This window comes from Macaca nemestrina, chromosome 1, assembly GCF_043159975.1.
Source record: "Macaca nemestrina isolate mMacNem1 chromosome 1, mMacNem.hap1, whole genome shotgun sequence".
Lineage (NCBI taxonomy): Eukaryota > Metazoa > Chordata > Mammalia > Primates > Cercopithecidae > Macaca > Macaca nemestrina.
In genome coordinates, this window is record NC_092125.1 from 27,898,837 (window position 1) to 27,914,360 (window position 15,524).

Genomic DNA, 15,524 nt, shown 5'->3' on the forward strand with positions numbered 1-15,524 from the left:
TGAAGCCTCAGGGTTTCGGAGGCCAAAATTAATATAAAAGTAAGGTCCACTTTTGCACAAAGCAGAGTTAAAAATGTATGATACACTGCACAACAGGAATAAAGTTTTCACTTTTTAAAAGACACAATAAACACGTGATTCAAAGGAAAGTTACCAGCATGCCTAGTTGATCTACAAAACACATCATGTTTGAACAGATATGAATAAACCAGGGGCCTCCGATCCAGAAGCATTAAGTTGTAGAGGCTAAAATATGATAAATATCTTCAAATATGAGAAGAATTATGATGTTGAAGAGAATATCCTTATTCCATATTGCTTTGGTATGCAATACTAGAACCAATGGATAGAAGTTATTGGGAAATGGACTTCAGTGCACTAAGCAAAAGACTATTATAATAAACAGAATGCTAAACCACAGAATGGGTGAAATAGATAAGCATTGACATTGTTAAAGAAGAGCCGATGTAATGCCATTTGCCAGGGAAGTTGCAGAAAAGATTTTTATATTTGCAAGATAGGTTAAAACAGATACCTAAGTTTTCTTTTACAGGTTCTATCATTCTATAGGCCTTTCAAATTTTTATTTATTAACAACAGTATTTTTGCACTTTCCTAGAAAAATAGAACCTTTAGGTTCATCACCAAATTTACACCCATTCTAATCAAAGTCACCTTAGTACTCACATAGAAGTATATAAGTAGTAGCGGTGAACTAGGCTTCAACTAACCAAAGGATCATAGTGGATGTAATTACGTAATCCTTTAGAGGTTCACCTACTAAGTTACCCAACACAACTACTACCTGCTCCTTCTACCTCATTAACTAATAAAGGTTGTTAAAAGACAAAAAGTGAATGTCAAACTGTATTCATTTTGACAGTTTCAATCTACTTCTTAACCTTCAATAACACACTCCTGCATTGTTTCCAAGTAATGCAATTAACAATTTTAAAAAAGAAAAAAGAAAAGAACAAAACCATCCCACCCATCCAAAGCTTATAGCAAAAGGCAAAAGAGGGTTCAAATGCCACCCTAAAAGGATATCAGCTTTCTTCTTCTTTGAAAGTTCTTCTTGCCAAAGCTCATGTCTTTTTAACTCATGATCAATAATATTCATACACAGAGCTCCAATTTTATAATGAGTAATAAGTCCATGAAACTGAGAAAAGCTTTAAAGAAGACATTTTAATATATATTTAAAAGAATACATTTTATGGGTACAGGAAATTTGTTTTTGGTGATCAATGGTACAAACCATGTAGAAAATAAATTTGATATACATATTTTAAAAGATATATCAACAATACACTACTAGAAAGACTTGAGATTATAAAATTATTTTAAATATATCACACTACCCTTACCTAAAATACAGTTATTTTTAAGAAGTTAGAAAGTAGACATTTTTTGTAACTAACCACCATATTAACTACTCAGATATTCACAATAGATTTTTAGATTATTGTCTAACAAAACTAATAATGTATCAATACTAGACATACATTTTATTTATTGTGTAAAACTGACATCAATTAGTAAAGTACTAGTAATTAGGTTTTACATATGTTTTCTGGACAATTCATTCATCCAAGTATTTATTCAATAAACAATTATTTGCTAATACTAGCACATTTTTAGAACAGAAGCAGCAATTCTCTAGGAATTGGCTAGAACTTTTCGTAACATTTTAATAAACATCTTTCTTAAGGATATATGTGTATAAATAATAAATATGAATACATAATAGGTATGTATTTGCACATACATGCATATATATAACAATAACATTTACTGAGCACTTACTGTGGGTCAGGCCTTATTCTAAGCATTTTAATTTTTAATTCATTTAATTCGAAAAACTATCCAAAGAGGGTGCGACTATTACTATCCAAATTTTACTCATAAGGAAACTGAGGCATGAGTGAGTATAGACTAAATGAAAGATAGAATAACAGATAGCAAGACAGAAAATGGGAAACAGGAATAAGAATTTAGCAGTACAGCACAGGCAGACACACAGAGAAACTGAGAGAACGAGTGATCTACATATTGAATCAATGACACAAACAGCAATAGAGATACAGTAGTCATTTGATTTAATAATTTTTATACTCACCTGGAAAAGCAAAAAAAGATGTAAATTATGTTTGTAGCTAACTCAACACTTTGCTTCCAGTCTTCTCTCAGGACCCTTGCTAATGCACCAAGGGCAGTTTCTAAAGAAAAAGGAGAAGTACCGAAATGATCATTCTCCTTGCTCTGGTATAAAGGGTGATTGGTTTTAAATGTCTAGTTATTAATAAATAACAAAGCTAAGATAGAACTGGGACAAAAAGTAGTATGCTTCTTTCCAATACGGACAGCTACTTTTAAAACTAAAATGTAACTTTACTTAAAGATACGTAATATGCTACTTCAAGTATATACTGTACACAGAAGTAATCAAATATGATTTAGATAAAGTGACATAATATATATTATGGTAACAATAAAATAATTAAAAAGCCTTTCATTTTTTAATTTAATAATCTTAAATTAAGAACTGCAATCTTAATTTGTAAGATTAAGAACTGTACTCTTACTACTGCAGTACTGATTTTTTTCTTTTTAACATCTGATTTAATGTATTTGATAATATGAAAAAAACTTGAATAAGTCTAGAAAAAAAAGAGCAGTTTAGTAGACTAACACTAGTTCCATTAAAGTAAATTAAAAACCAAATAAAATCTATACACAGAAAAATAAATTTAATATTTCAGTATCACACTGAATTTATGCTAATAGCCGCAAATAAAACAAAAAGCTTTCACAAAATTAACTTTCAGGTAGGTTAATAAGCATTTCTGCTAAAATTTTCTCTTCAGGAAATGAAAATTATAAATTAATGACATAGTTTCAAATTGGGTTGGTACATGGCATACTAATTCTTAAAATAATTAAAACAAAATATCTGTATGTTAAAATATAAAAATCATAATTCCACTGTTTTTAATAGATACTCAGGATTTACAATAGTACTTTATGGACTGCATTATAAGTATTTATTACGGTAATGAAAATGTTCCATATTTGAGCTTTCTGGCTATTCGGACTATGAACAAAAATTAATTGTATTAGTTATGAATCCACATAGTGACAAATTTTTTAGCAAATTAAAAATCATCCTATGATAGCATTTCACAGTATTATTCATATTCACAATGCAGAGAACTGGAATAGTATATGCTTTGAAAAAAATTATTTTGGAGTCATGTAAATAGATTGGCAATGCATATTAACATGCAAAGCCTCCCAAAAGTCCTATTTAATAAAGAATCCGGTATAGCTTTGTTCAATCTAGTAATTCCCAAAGGTATTTGACCATTATAATCCAGAGAAAACAGTATTTCTTAAAATACTAGCCTATACAGAACTGTTCTATAATGTCATAAATTTAGGTATAGGTTTAGTGACCTATTTGCAAAATTTTATTTCATTTTTCTCCTTTAAAACAGAATAGAGAAACATCTCAATAAAAATACAGTTACAGGAGTTGTACACAGTTTACCAAGAAACAGCTAAAAGAAAATATAGTTTACAAGAGGTTAAAAGACAATCCCAAATTAATTTCAACATTGAATGCAATCATAATCAAAATCCCATTATGACTTTTCACAGAATATGATGAAGTAATCTCAAAGTATATAAGACAAATGTGCAAGACCAGTAAAGCCATTCTTGGGGAAAGAAAGCAATTTGGAACATTTTTTCCCACATATTCTAAAGTTCAAGTCAAAATAAAAAACAACACAACAATGGTGTGGTATCGGTATGTAAATAATCAAATAAACCAATGGAACAGAATGACAGGGAACACTAAAACAATTCCATGAAAATATGGAACAGTACCTGCCACAGAATAAGTTTTCAAGAATTATCTATTTCATAAAAGAATGGCAAGCATATAGCAGAAAAGGCATTTGAAATACTTATTTGAAAATACTGATTGAGAAAACTATTGATTTGAATTATTTTATCCAGGTATTTGGCAACAACCAGAAAGGCATTCTCTCTCATGTAATGCAAACCAGATAATAAACACATCTTTCCTATTTTGTTTTTGATAAATGTATAATCAGAAAGCTATGGATTTAAAATGATTCTATAGGCAGGGCGTGCGGTGGCTCATGCCTGTAATCCCAGCACTTTGGAAAGTGGAGGCGGGTAGATCACCTGAGGTCGGGAGTTTCAGATCAGCCTGACCAATATGGTGAAACCCTGTCTCTACTAAACACACACACACACACACACACACACACACACACACACACACACAAATTAGCCGGGCATGGTGGCACATGCCTGTAATCCCAGCTACTCAGGAGGCTGAGACGGGAGAATCACATGAACCCGGGAGGCGGAGGTTGCAGTGAGCCGAAGGTCGCAGTGAGCAGAGATCGTGCCACCGCACTCCAGCCTGGGCAACAGAGGGAGACCTTGTCTCAAAAACAAAAACAAAAACAAAACAAAACAAAACAAAACAAAACAAAACAAAAATGATTCTATAGTGGTATTACTGAGAAAAGGGTGTTAAAAACATTCTATCTCCTTTTCTTGTTACTATCAAGTACTTCCAGTGAAAGGAAAGCAAATACTTGATGTGAAATTCAATCTCAATGAAACTGCAAAGATTAATAGCTTTCCCTGTGCTACTGAGAAAAAACTAATACTGGAACTTTAATAAAACATGATATATATATTTATGCAAATGTCTGTAGTTTGATCTTATATTCTAATTGAAACAATAAACGAGTTTCCCAGAGTAGAAGAAAGAAAAGGTATAGTACCATTAATGCTTAATTTTCCTTGTTTAAATTAAACGGTTTGTGAATTCTCCGGAGAATATTTAAATGCTATGCTCTCAATTTAAGAAATCTGAGTAGAAAGAAATAAAGAGCTGGAAAATATATGCAGTCTTAAGTTTTGTATAAATAATTGTAACTTATTCATCTATTATGATTAAACATGTTTTATGGTAATCACCATTTAATAGTAGTTCTTCCAAGTTATCAGGATTTCGAGCAAGCTGCAGGATCAAAGCAGAACCCCGAACCTTGTCAGGAATATCTTCATATAATAACTCAATATATTCATCCATGTCATTAATGTTAGCAACTTCATCAATCTGAAACAAAGGAAGAAGCAGAAAGTACTCATCAACAATGCTCAACAGATCCACTGTCAAAGAAATAATATTTTGTGATCAATACAGATATAACAATACAGAAATTTCCAAAGAACTCACAGTAACCATCTTTTTGGATAGGGAAATTTTAGATCTTTAGACCTAGGACTCTAATACAAAACCCCATGATAAAATGAGATGTATATAAACTTTAAAAATTGTTTATCAATATAAAGTATCTTAAATGTAATAAAAAATATTTGTATCTACTATAGTAGATTAAACAATATTTCAAAACATATTACAATAAGAATATGTAAACATTTTTGCCCATCATTTACCAAAATTAATTGTTTAGAAAGCACAACCAGCCACAGGTACAGCGGCTCACAGCTACAATCCCAGCACTTTGGGAGGCCGAGGCGGGCAGATCACAAGGTCAGGAGTTCGAGACCAGCCTGACCAACATGGTGAAGCCCCGTCTCTACTAAAAATACAAAAATTAGCTGGGCGTGGTGGCACGCACCTGTAATCCCAGCTACTCAGGAGGCTGAGGCAGGAAAATCGCTTGAACCCGGGAAGCAGAGGTTGTGGTGAGCCGAGATCACGCAAAAAAAAAAGCAGAACCAATACTTTTTGTCTTTTTCAATTAAATAATGGTTTTCTACCTTTCTCAGGTACCTGAGTTCAGTCATTTTTAAAAAATACCACATGCTTAATGTGATCGTGTGTATTATTGATGGAAAAAGGCAATATCTGATAATTCAGTCCTCTATTAGATCAGAACACATGCAGTCTTACCTCCATTCCTTCAAAAGGAGGTGGATCTTTAGGCTTGCTTGATTTTTCTTTTTTCTCTGTAACAAGATTTTTTTTTTTTAAATAAGGAGAATTAGGTTTTTAGGGTTTCTAGGTAATTTTTATTTTCAGCAGCTGAGTTTAATTCTAGCTAAACTGGGGATATTAAAACCAGTTTATGAAATAATCTCTTTTCAATGTATAAAAATGCTCATATATAATCAATTCGATCAAATGAGGATATCAAGGAGAGTATAAATTAATAAAATCTATATCACCAACTTCCTCCTTGGTTAACTTTTTGGGTATGTAAGGTATACAGTCAGACTTGCCAACAAGCAGCAAAATAGTCTGCTCTAAGTATCCTCTCTTTCCCTTCCTAATTCAAATTTAAGGTAGGAATAGGAAAATCAATAAGGCAAAGAAAAAAGTATGACTTGAGTAATATAAAAACTAAAATGAAAATTAACAAAGCAGAAAGAAATAAAAATTGGTAAATTTAAAACCTAAGATATAGAATAGTTGTTAACTGGTTCTTTTTTAACAAGTAAAATTAATATCATAAATTAAAAGGCAAACATTTATTACTTATATTAATTAAATCCCCACTTATTCCCAAATAAAGAGTTATCCAAAGGTGCTGAACACAAGTTTGAGCCATTCGTTTATATTGAATTATCTAATTAATGGCATAATTTCATTTTTTAACAAAAAAACTATCAAATACTTTATTGATCTGGATTATAAGTCTAAGTAATGTATGTACATTAAAGTAAGTTAGAATGTTATCAAAATTTTTGATTCCATAATTAGCAAATAAATATATGATAGAATTAGTCATTATTTTCAGAGGACAGCACTCATTCTATATAAGATCATACATTCTCAACAACTTAACTCTGCTTCAGACAGATAATTTACTAAGACAGTGGTTTTAATTATGCAAAAAAAAAATCACTGAATGTAATGAATTACACAACCAAGTAAGTATTATTGTTTCAATTGCTTTTAAGATAAGATTTCTGGCTTTGGAATACTGCTTGCCAAGTAAAAGAATTTTAACAAAGAAAACCAGTAGTGTAAAAAAAAGCATATATTTAATATACACTTCCTAAAGCATTTCCTATGTCTTCAATTATTAATAATACTCTACCCAGATAGAGAAAATATTGATTTGAATTATTTTATCCATGTATGATGACATGAACATTTTTTCATATTCCTCTAATTTCTGGGGAGCAAGGTAAAACCACTGATTTGCCCTGAAAACACAGTGAAAGAGTTTTTACTGGTTCAAAGATACTTTATTCTAAATGCCTTCAGAATTATATTAATTTGGCACTAGGAAAGATCAACTTTAACTATACTGTACAACCTACAATAAGTAGACACAGATCTTAAAAGACTACCAGATTTGCTTTTCTCCTTGGATTTATTGGACTATGTGATCTCTCATCATTTACAGACATCTTAACAAGAATATTCTATTAACAAAATACTTAATACAAATTTTCCTTGATAATATTTTCCTTATCTACATAGTACTTAACAATGCCAGGTATGTGATTAGAAGCAATCACGTTCAAAATGTCTATTTTTGCTTTTTTTTTTTTTTTGAGACGGAGTCTTGGTCTGTTGTCAGGATGGAGTGCAGTGGCACGGTCTTGACTCACTGCAACCTCTGCCTCCTGGGTTCAAGCGATTCTCCTGCCTCAGCCTCCTGAGTAGCTGGGGTCACAAGCATGCACCACCACAACCAACTATTTTTGCATTTTTACTAGAGATGGGGTTTCACCATGTTGGCCAGGATGGTCTTGATCTCTTGACCTCGTGATCTGCTCGCCTCGGCCTCCCCAAGTGCTGAGATTACAGGCGTGAGCTACCATACCCGGCCCTTTTTGCTTTTAAATAAATTTACAACCATTTAATTCGTTCAACAAATATATGTTGACCATCTATGTTAGACACTGTATTCACAGCTAATAAAAGTATATATTAAGTACAAGGCATTTTATTTGCTGTGTATGAAGAGAGACTAATTTGAAAAAATTCCAAACAAAATTTTCTTTTTTTTTCCTACTTAGTCCAATCAAAACTACAGCACTGATATATTATTTTAAGAGCACCAGCTGGGCACGGTGCCTCATGCCTGTAATCCCAGCACTTTGGGAAGCCGAGGCAGGAGGATCGCTTGAACCCAGGAGTTTGAGACTAGCCTAGGCAACACAGTGAGACTCCTATCTCTACAAAAAATGTAAAAAATTAGCCAGGTGTGGTTACAATTTAGTGGTGAACTCATAAAGGGATACCCATCGTGGGCATCTGCCTGTGGCTCGGTAACCTCTTGACATTTCAGAGGCCCAGAGATGAATCCAAGTGGCTGCCTGGCTTCTTTAAGCCAGGGGCTGTCTCTGCTGCCTCCCTTGCCAGCAAGGCATTGCCGACCTTCACATAAGCTTGCTTGGAGTAGAGAAACAGTTTCTGAATCTGAAAGACTTCTCCGGTAAGTATTCCCAAGCGCAATCGACATCCCTTTTGCCTTCTCCTGATCTGTTGGCCTCCTTAAAGGTCCTGTTGCCTCTTCAGAGGTCCTGTTGACACTTCCTAATCTGTAAAAAGGGCCCTGTTTAAGGGGGATTTTCCCAATTGGAAGGAGAATAAAGGGCAATGTTTGGGGGGAGTACTCCTGGATGATTTGGTTTCAGTTATGAAACTTGATTTTAGAGTTCTGACTTACCGGGGTCTCATGTCTGTTCTTATCTTGTCCTGTTTGTGTGTGGGGAACCCAGAAGGAAACATTAGCAGAAGTTCAGTGGGCCTAACAAGTGGAAAGGGGGGTCTGTTTTATCTGTTTTGCTAGGTTAAAACTTGGATACTGAGCCAAGTAACTGGTGTTTGTCTTTGTTATGTGTGTATTGTAATTTTCTCTCGGTCGATACAGGAAATGCTAACTTGATCCCTCCTACCTCAAGCAGCCCCTTGGATTCTATCTTGCAAAACTGGGCAGCTTTCACCTATGAACCCATGAAAACAAAGAAAATGGTTTTCTTTCATAATCAGCAAGCAGGGTGATCAAAGCTCTGCTCTTTTGGAAGCCACAGTTTAAGAGAATCCAGGAACCCAACAAGGGGGCAACAGGGTAGTAAGAATCGTTTACCAGTCAGGTTCCTGATCTCTCTGTGTAGAATCTGGTTGAGCAAAAGGTAAAAAAATCAGTTTCCTGCAAGGTTTTGATTAATAGGAGAAAAAGATGTGTATGACTAGTCTTGGGAAATACTGACTCTGGTGTACTTTTTGGTTTATTAATATTCATATTGTTCCCTTTCTTTCCAGAAATAATCTTTTCTTTGTCTTTCTGTGCTCTTCATAAAGAAAAGGTACTAACTGAGGGCTCCTCTCATCTTGTTTTATGTCCTTGAAAACTTGACCTGTGACCGAGTGGGAGCTCTATAAAATAGAACAATTCCTTTACACTATATACTCTGGTTTCAATAATTACTTCATTTTGCTCTTCCTCCACATTGGCTACCTTCTTGGAGAACACAGGTCACAGAGGCATTTTCTATTGCCCTGACATAATTTTCTGCTTTTGCGGGTAGCTTCGAGGCTAGTGACCTGAGCTCACACAGACCCACATCTAAGCCTTCTCTAGCCTTAAGGCCCAACCAGCAATCCGTTTTACTGTCATTTTAGCCATTATAGATGACAACAAGCAAGGAATTGAATATTATGTTTTTTTCATATTAGTTTGCATTTCCTTATGCATCCAGTGAACCAAGTCCCCAGAAGTTGTATCCATCTCCAAATTCACTGTAACTTTTACCTTTAGTAATTGGGCACAGCCCAGCTGCAGTTCCATGCCATGGATGACCACATGGTCACACAGGAATCAAAGGTTCCTTATCCTCCACCTTTTTATTTTATAGATTAATATCATCAGCTCCCTGAGGAAACTATACTGAAATGGCTTATGAGAGTAACTAATTTGGGAGCAGTGTCTTTGGTTTTAAATGCTGCAGAGTGAAAGAACGTGTTTGGGTTGGTATGGTACCCACTGCTCACAATTAAACAATTGCAAATGATTATACATGAACCAGACAAACAGGACATGATTAGTGAGGAAAGAGTTAGCCTAATGAATTGGATAAAAGCCACTGTAAGGTCTCTTTACCCTAAGAAAGGGGACTGTCCGACTCTACCTGTAACTGCCAAGTGGAGTACCCCAGATGAAGCAGCTAATGTGGTTTGTATGCAAGCCATATGGGACTGGCATTATGATGACAGGGATATTCACCCCTTGAATATGCCCATTACCCAGGTCATGGTCAGCTTCTTCTCATGGGTCTTACAGATGCTAACAGAAAATATGAGGTTCGTTAACAAGAGAATGGTGAAGGGTAGAGGGGAGGGTCAAAGGATGCATCCCAGGAAGATGGGAAGTTTTAAACAGTTATTAAGAAATATGATGAATGAAGAAAACATTGATAGGAGTAAAACTAAGAGGAAAAGAAAAGGGGAGAGTCAGGGGACTCATCCCAGCAGAAGGAAAATCTTTAGACAGTTATTAAGAAATTGAATGAATAAAATGGAAATTGATGGCGTTCAAACAAAGGCCTTAATTGCTGGTTCCCCCAATATTAAAGGGTACCAAATCAGTTTTCTGTACTTACCCCAGTTGGAGACATTTTTTTGAAAATCAGAAGACAAAGATCAGTATGAGAAAACTGACCAACAATTGCCTAGGGTGATGTTGAGGTGACTAATCAACATAAAGATTGACTAAAAAGCCTTGGTCCCTTAGCTAAACCCTCTGCTGGGAACCCAAATCTCTTTTCACAGGAGAGGGTAAAATGGTCTGGGAGTGAAGAGAAATTGCCAGGACCAGAACATAAAATTAAGGGTGGATAGGATTATCAAAGTTGAAATGTTTATATAGGCTTTTTGTAAGTAATTGTATATTATTTACCTAAATGTCTTATGAAAATGGATATTGTATCTGACTAGGGGATGTTTTCTCTACCTAGTACTATAAAACTGAAGGCATGCAAATCTGCCCTTCAAGCTATAATTAACTGGACATACTACAATGGGAACCAATAAGATTGCCCGAGCCCACAGAATATAGAATAGAAGCTGGAGTGCTGGTAGGAACAAATTATCCACTTGATAGCCTTTTGTGGAATGTTTACTGAGGCTTATAGCAACAGTCTGTGAGCACATCCCAGTGATGACTGCTGTGACTCTGGACTAGAGAATTTCCACTTAAGAGGCATTTACTGCCTTGTTACAGGACATTAACTGAAGACATCCTATGATGGAAGGACACACAATGATCATGACATCTGAAATACCCATGCTATTTGGGGCAATGTCAGAAACAGTCTAACTGGGGACAGCAGTGCCCAGAAGAGCTCCATAATAAAATGGAGATACTTTGTATATGATCATTCTACTTGGGAAATTCAAGGAGGAGATACTCTTGAGCAGGGAGCCTCTTTTTCCCCAGGATTGACTCTGAAACTGTGTGAGAAGCTGCAGGATTCTACGGTGCCCGTTAAACAGCTCTTACCTGACTGACAAAGAGCTGCCTGATTTATGAAAGGCAATTCCAAGGTGAACAGACAACATCCTGTTTGGAAGTCGGCTACTCTGACTGAAGACGAGTCAAGAAAACTTTTTTTTTTCTTTTGAGCTATTTATAGCTTATGACAAGTAAAGTACATCTTTATGAGCAAAATTTGCCTTTCTACCTGAGTTCTCACAAATGTGGAAACTTCATTCATAAGTATTATTTTATGGCAATATAGTTATTTGCATAAGTTCAATAAGAATCTGCTTTCTTTTGTAGCAGGACACAATTGCAGATGCTGGTTACTTTACCAAGGCTTTGACTGGATTGGCATATTTTCAGATATGACTAAACTGCTTTGAGGAATTGATGTTGACTTTATAGAGCCAATAAAAGCCCCTCGGAAAGACTAGCCTTCTACCTTGTCTATGTAGTTTCTTTTTAGGGTTCCTCACCTGTGATAAGTAAAAAATGTTACTTTCAACAGATCCAGAAACCTCAAGTTATTTTGGGACCTCCACAAGAAATGAGTTCACCCAATTCATACAGGTGTCTGCAGGCATGGATAAATCCTTGGTTTAGCTAACCTTGAGGCTTTCAAAAAGTCTAAACTAAGATTCCTTATGGAAAAGTTCCTGCAAAGTCAACTTAAAAGAGCCTATATGACCAATCAATATTCTTGCCATACTTTATGCAAATAGGCCAAGTATAATAAGACTTATTTTGCAAATAAATTGGTCCTACTATAATTTGTCTTTGGTAGAAATGGCATACTAGAGATAAAAATTTTGTTTCAAAAGAAACAATAGTATACCTGTTACTAGATTCTAGCCTTGTCTATTATTTTTGGGTTTTTATTGTTTTCTACAATTTGAACTAAACCTGAATTCTTTCCTGGCTACAAGTCTTCAAACTAACATTTTCAAAATTTTCTTCCATTCTTCTGACTTGAACTCTGTTCCAGACAGAAATATAGTTATAACTAAGCATTAATTAGGCTACACTTTGGCTCATTACCTTGCTGCTAAAGTCACATAGCACTACATACTGACCATTTACATCCCCATTGTTCTTACAGACAGGATCTCTGACGTTAAGAATCATAAGGATTTTGCTTAAGGATCATTTAAAATGTTTTTCAGACCCTGAGTTGCAGTGAAACAGCTGACACCTCGGAAGACCCTCATAGAGGAAAGAAATCAGCATGAGAGTACAGCTTCTTCATCATCCTGTCCCATTACTTCACCTTACACTCTTTGACCAATCAACAATCTCCACACTTCAGCCCAATCCAAAATCCTTAAAAACTCTAGCCCCAAACTTCTCAGGGAGATGGATTTGAGGTTTTCTCTCATCTCCTAGTTTGGTGACCCCCAAATTAAACTTTTTTCTTGCTGCTACTGCCAAAAAAAAAGGAAACAAAGAAAAATAATTCATGAAAGTTATATCCGTTGGATAGTCTAAGGCATATGATATATATTTTAACACTTACATAATCCGTCCAAATGACAAACAAATATAAAAAAGAAGCTTATAAAGTATCAGTCTAGTTGGTGCAGTGAAAATAGGTTTTCTGCCCCAAATTCTTTCCTTTTATTATTCTAGAATCAATATGACAGACATTTCCTTTTTTATTCTTACTTCAGTATATGTGTACATACACAAAACATGAAAAAAGAATTAGACCATTTTATGTGGAAGCATCTAATATAAAGCCTACCATGAAAGCAATTAATGTTTATTCTTTGTTGTTTACTCATTCATAGCACTGGTGAAAAAAACCTACCCAACATCAAATATCAATAGTTTGATAAACTTTTGTTTATAGTTGTTTGACAAACTATAAACAACTTTGGATCTGCATTAGGAAGCCAGGAATTCTACTACTTACCTTTTCCTGACAATGAATCACGGCGGTTCTGTAGATAGTACAAGAGCTGTTCCACCTCATTTAGTTTTGAAGGATGAATGAGTTTACATTCTTCAACCACCTTCCTTGCCAGGGAAGTTATATCTGTGTTGGCATTGAGACTCTTAAGTCGAATGCTGTAGGTATGACAGAATTTTTCAACTCACGTATTATAAAAGTAATAACTGCAATACTACTATTTTAAAATAATTTATAGGTTATAAATTATTATAGAGAATCTGGCCATAGACTCTTAGTAAAATAAAGTATTAGATATAATTAGACTTAGAAAAATACAAGGCAGTGATTTTCTGTGAGCTAGACAAACAAAATAACAAAAGGAACACAAAATCTTCTTCCAACTCTCTAGGCAAGACAGCATATTCGGAGATTCTGTTTTAAAATGGTATTTCTGATATAAAATATATAAAGTCTTTAGCATTATCAAATGTAAGAATTCATACCATCATAAATAAATCATTTTCTTGACCATACCCACAAATGCTAACTTTTTTTCAGCTAGGGACAAGACACAATATTGATACGTTCAGATTTAGTTGCTCCGGTGGTAATTATATAGAAAGTAAAAGCAAAAGAAAGTGAAATCCGGCTGGGCACAGTGGTTCACATCTGTAATTCCAGCACTTTGGGAGGCTGAGGCGGGGGGCTCACAAGGTCAGGAGTTCGAGACCAGCCTGGCCAATATGGTGAAAACCCGTCTCTACTAAAGATACAAAAAATTTGCCGGGTGTGGTGGTGTGCGCCTGAAATCCCAGCTACTCGGGAGGTTGAGGCAGGAGAATTGTTTGAACTTGGGAGGCAGAGGTTGCAGTGAGCCAAGATCGCACCATTATACTCCAGCTTGGGCGACAGGGGAAGACTCTGTCTCAAAAAAAAAAAAAAAAAGTGAGATCCACTTTAAGATCTGTATGAGGAATTTTGAGGAACAAATGAATACATTTTATACTTAGGTTAGTGCATTAACAATAATAAGCCAACACCTCCCTCTTTTTAAAGTTAGCCCAGGAGATTCACTGGGAACCCATTAAGAAACCATTATTAAGAGTCTGGAAACAATTGCCAGGAAGAGGTATAAAGACATAAAATTAGATTCAAAGTGAAGAGTCAACCTGGTGGCAAAAGACTGTCAAGCAGATGCTCCCATGCAAGCTTCTTTTCAAAAAGAGAAAAATAAGCAAGCAGCCACTGTGTAGAATTATTTTGTGTTAAAGATGGCTAATTTTTTGTTGGAAGACATCAAAGAATTAGAAGGAGCAGGAGTGGAGATCTCAGAGCAATGTCCTGTAAGCTTATTATTCATACACAGATGATTTCTCCTGAAACCATTCCAGCAGAATGACTTAGATATTATTCCTAGCTATATATTCAACCCCAAATCTGGTTATCCTGGGGTTCTACAAGCTATGTAATCGCTTTTAATAAATTCCTTTTCTGTTTAAATTTGTTAGAGTGGTTTCTAATGTTTACAAGAAGAACTCTAGCAATATTCTGTCCCTTTATTTCTTCTTTAACTTATTTGGTTTTTTTTTTTTTTTGGTTTCTACCTTGAAAGTCCTTTAATTTTATTATATTTTTATATAGTCTTAGCTGCATATCAGAAGGCATAGAGAGAAAGAAAGGTCAATACAGAGAAAAACTCTAAAAAGACCTCTAGTTTGCTTCCAATTGCTTGCAATTATGAGTAAAACTGCTATAAACATTCAAGTGCAGCTTTTTGTGTGAACATGTTTTCAACTCATTTGGGTAGATATCTAGGGGCATGAGGAGGGTCCAAGATGGCTGAATAGAAACAGCCCCAGTGTGCAGCTCCAAGTGAGATCAACGCAAAAGGTGGGTGATTTCTACATTTCCAACTGAGGTATCCAGTTCAACACATTGGGACTGGTTAGGCAGTGGGTACAACCCATGGAGAGTGAGCAGAAGCGGGGTGGGAGGACATCACTTCACCCAGGAAGTGCAAAGAGCTGGGGGACATCCCTCCCTCAGCCAAGGGAAGGTGTGAGGGACTGTGCTACCCGGCCCGGGTGCTATGCTTTTCCCACAGTTTTTACAGTCCACAG

At 35.2% G+C, this 15,524-nt stretch overlaps 1 protein-coding gene across 7 annotated transcripts in view; it reads right to left on the bottom strand.

Moving 5' to 3' along the window:
* The window catches only part of LOC105493039 (kinesin associated protein 3), a 164,563-nt gene that overhangs the window by 115,089 nt on the left and 33,950 nt on the right, over nt 1-15,524 (bottom strand). For all 7 annotated transcript variants that reach the window (XM_011760482.3, XM_071075473.1, XM_011760484.3 and 4 more), the window contains exons 3-7: nt 13,426-13,580; nt 5,969-6,024; nt 5,026-5,167; nt 2,120-2,219; nt 1,048-1,172 (exon numbers count right to left, since the gene is read on the bottom strand). In XM_011760482.3, coding sequence (XP_011758784.1) covers nt 1,048-1,172; nt 2,120-2,219; nt 5,026-5,167; nt 5,969-6,024; nt 13,426-13,580 — 578 coding nt within the window. The remainder of the gene's footprint in view (nt 1-1,047; nt 1,173-2,119; nt 2,220-5,025; nt 5,168-5,968; nt 6,025-13,425; nt 13,581-15,524) is intronic.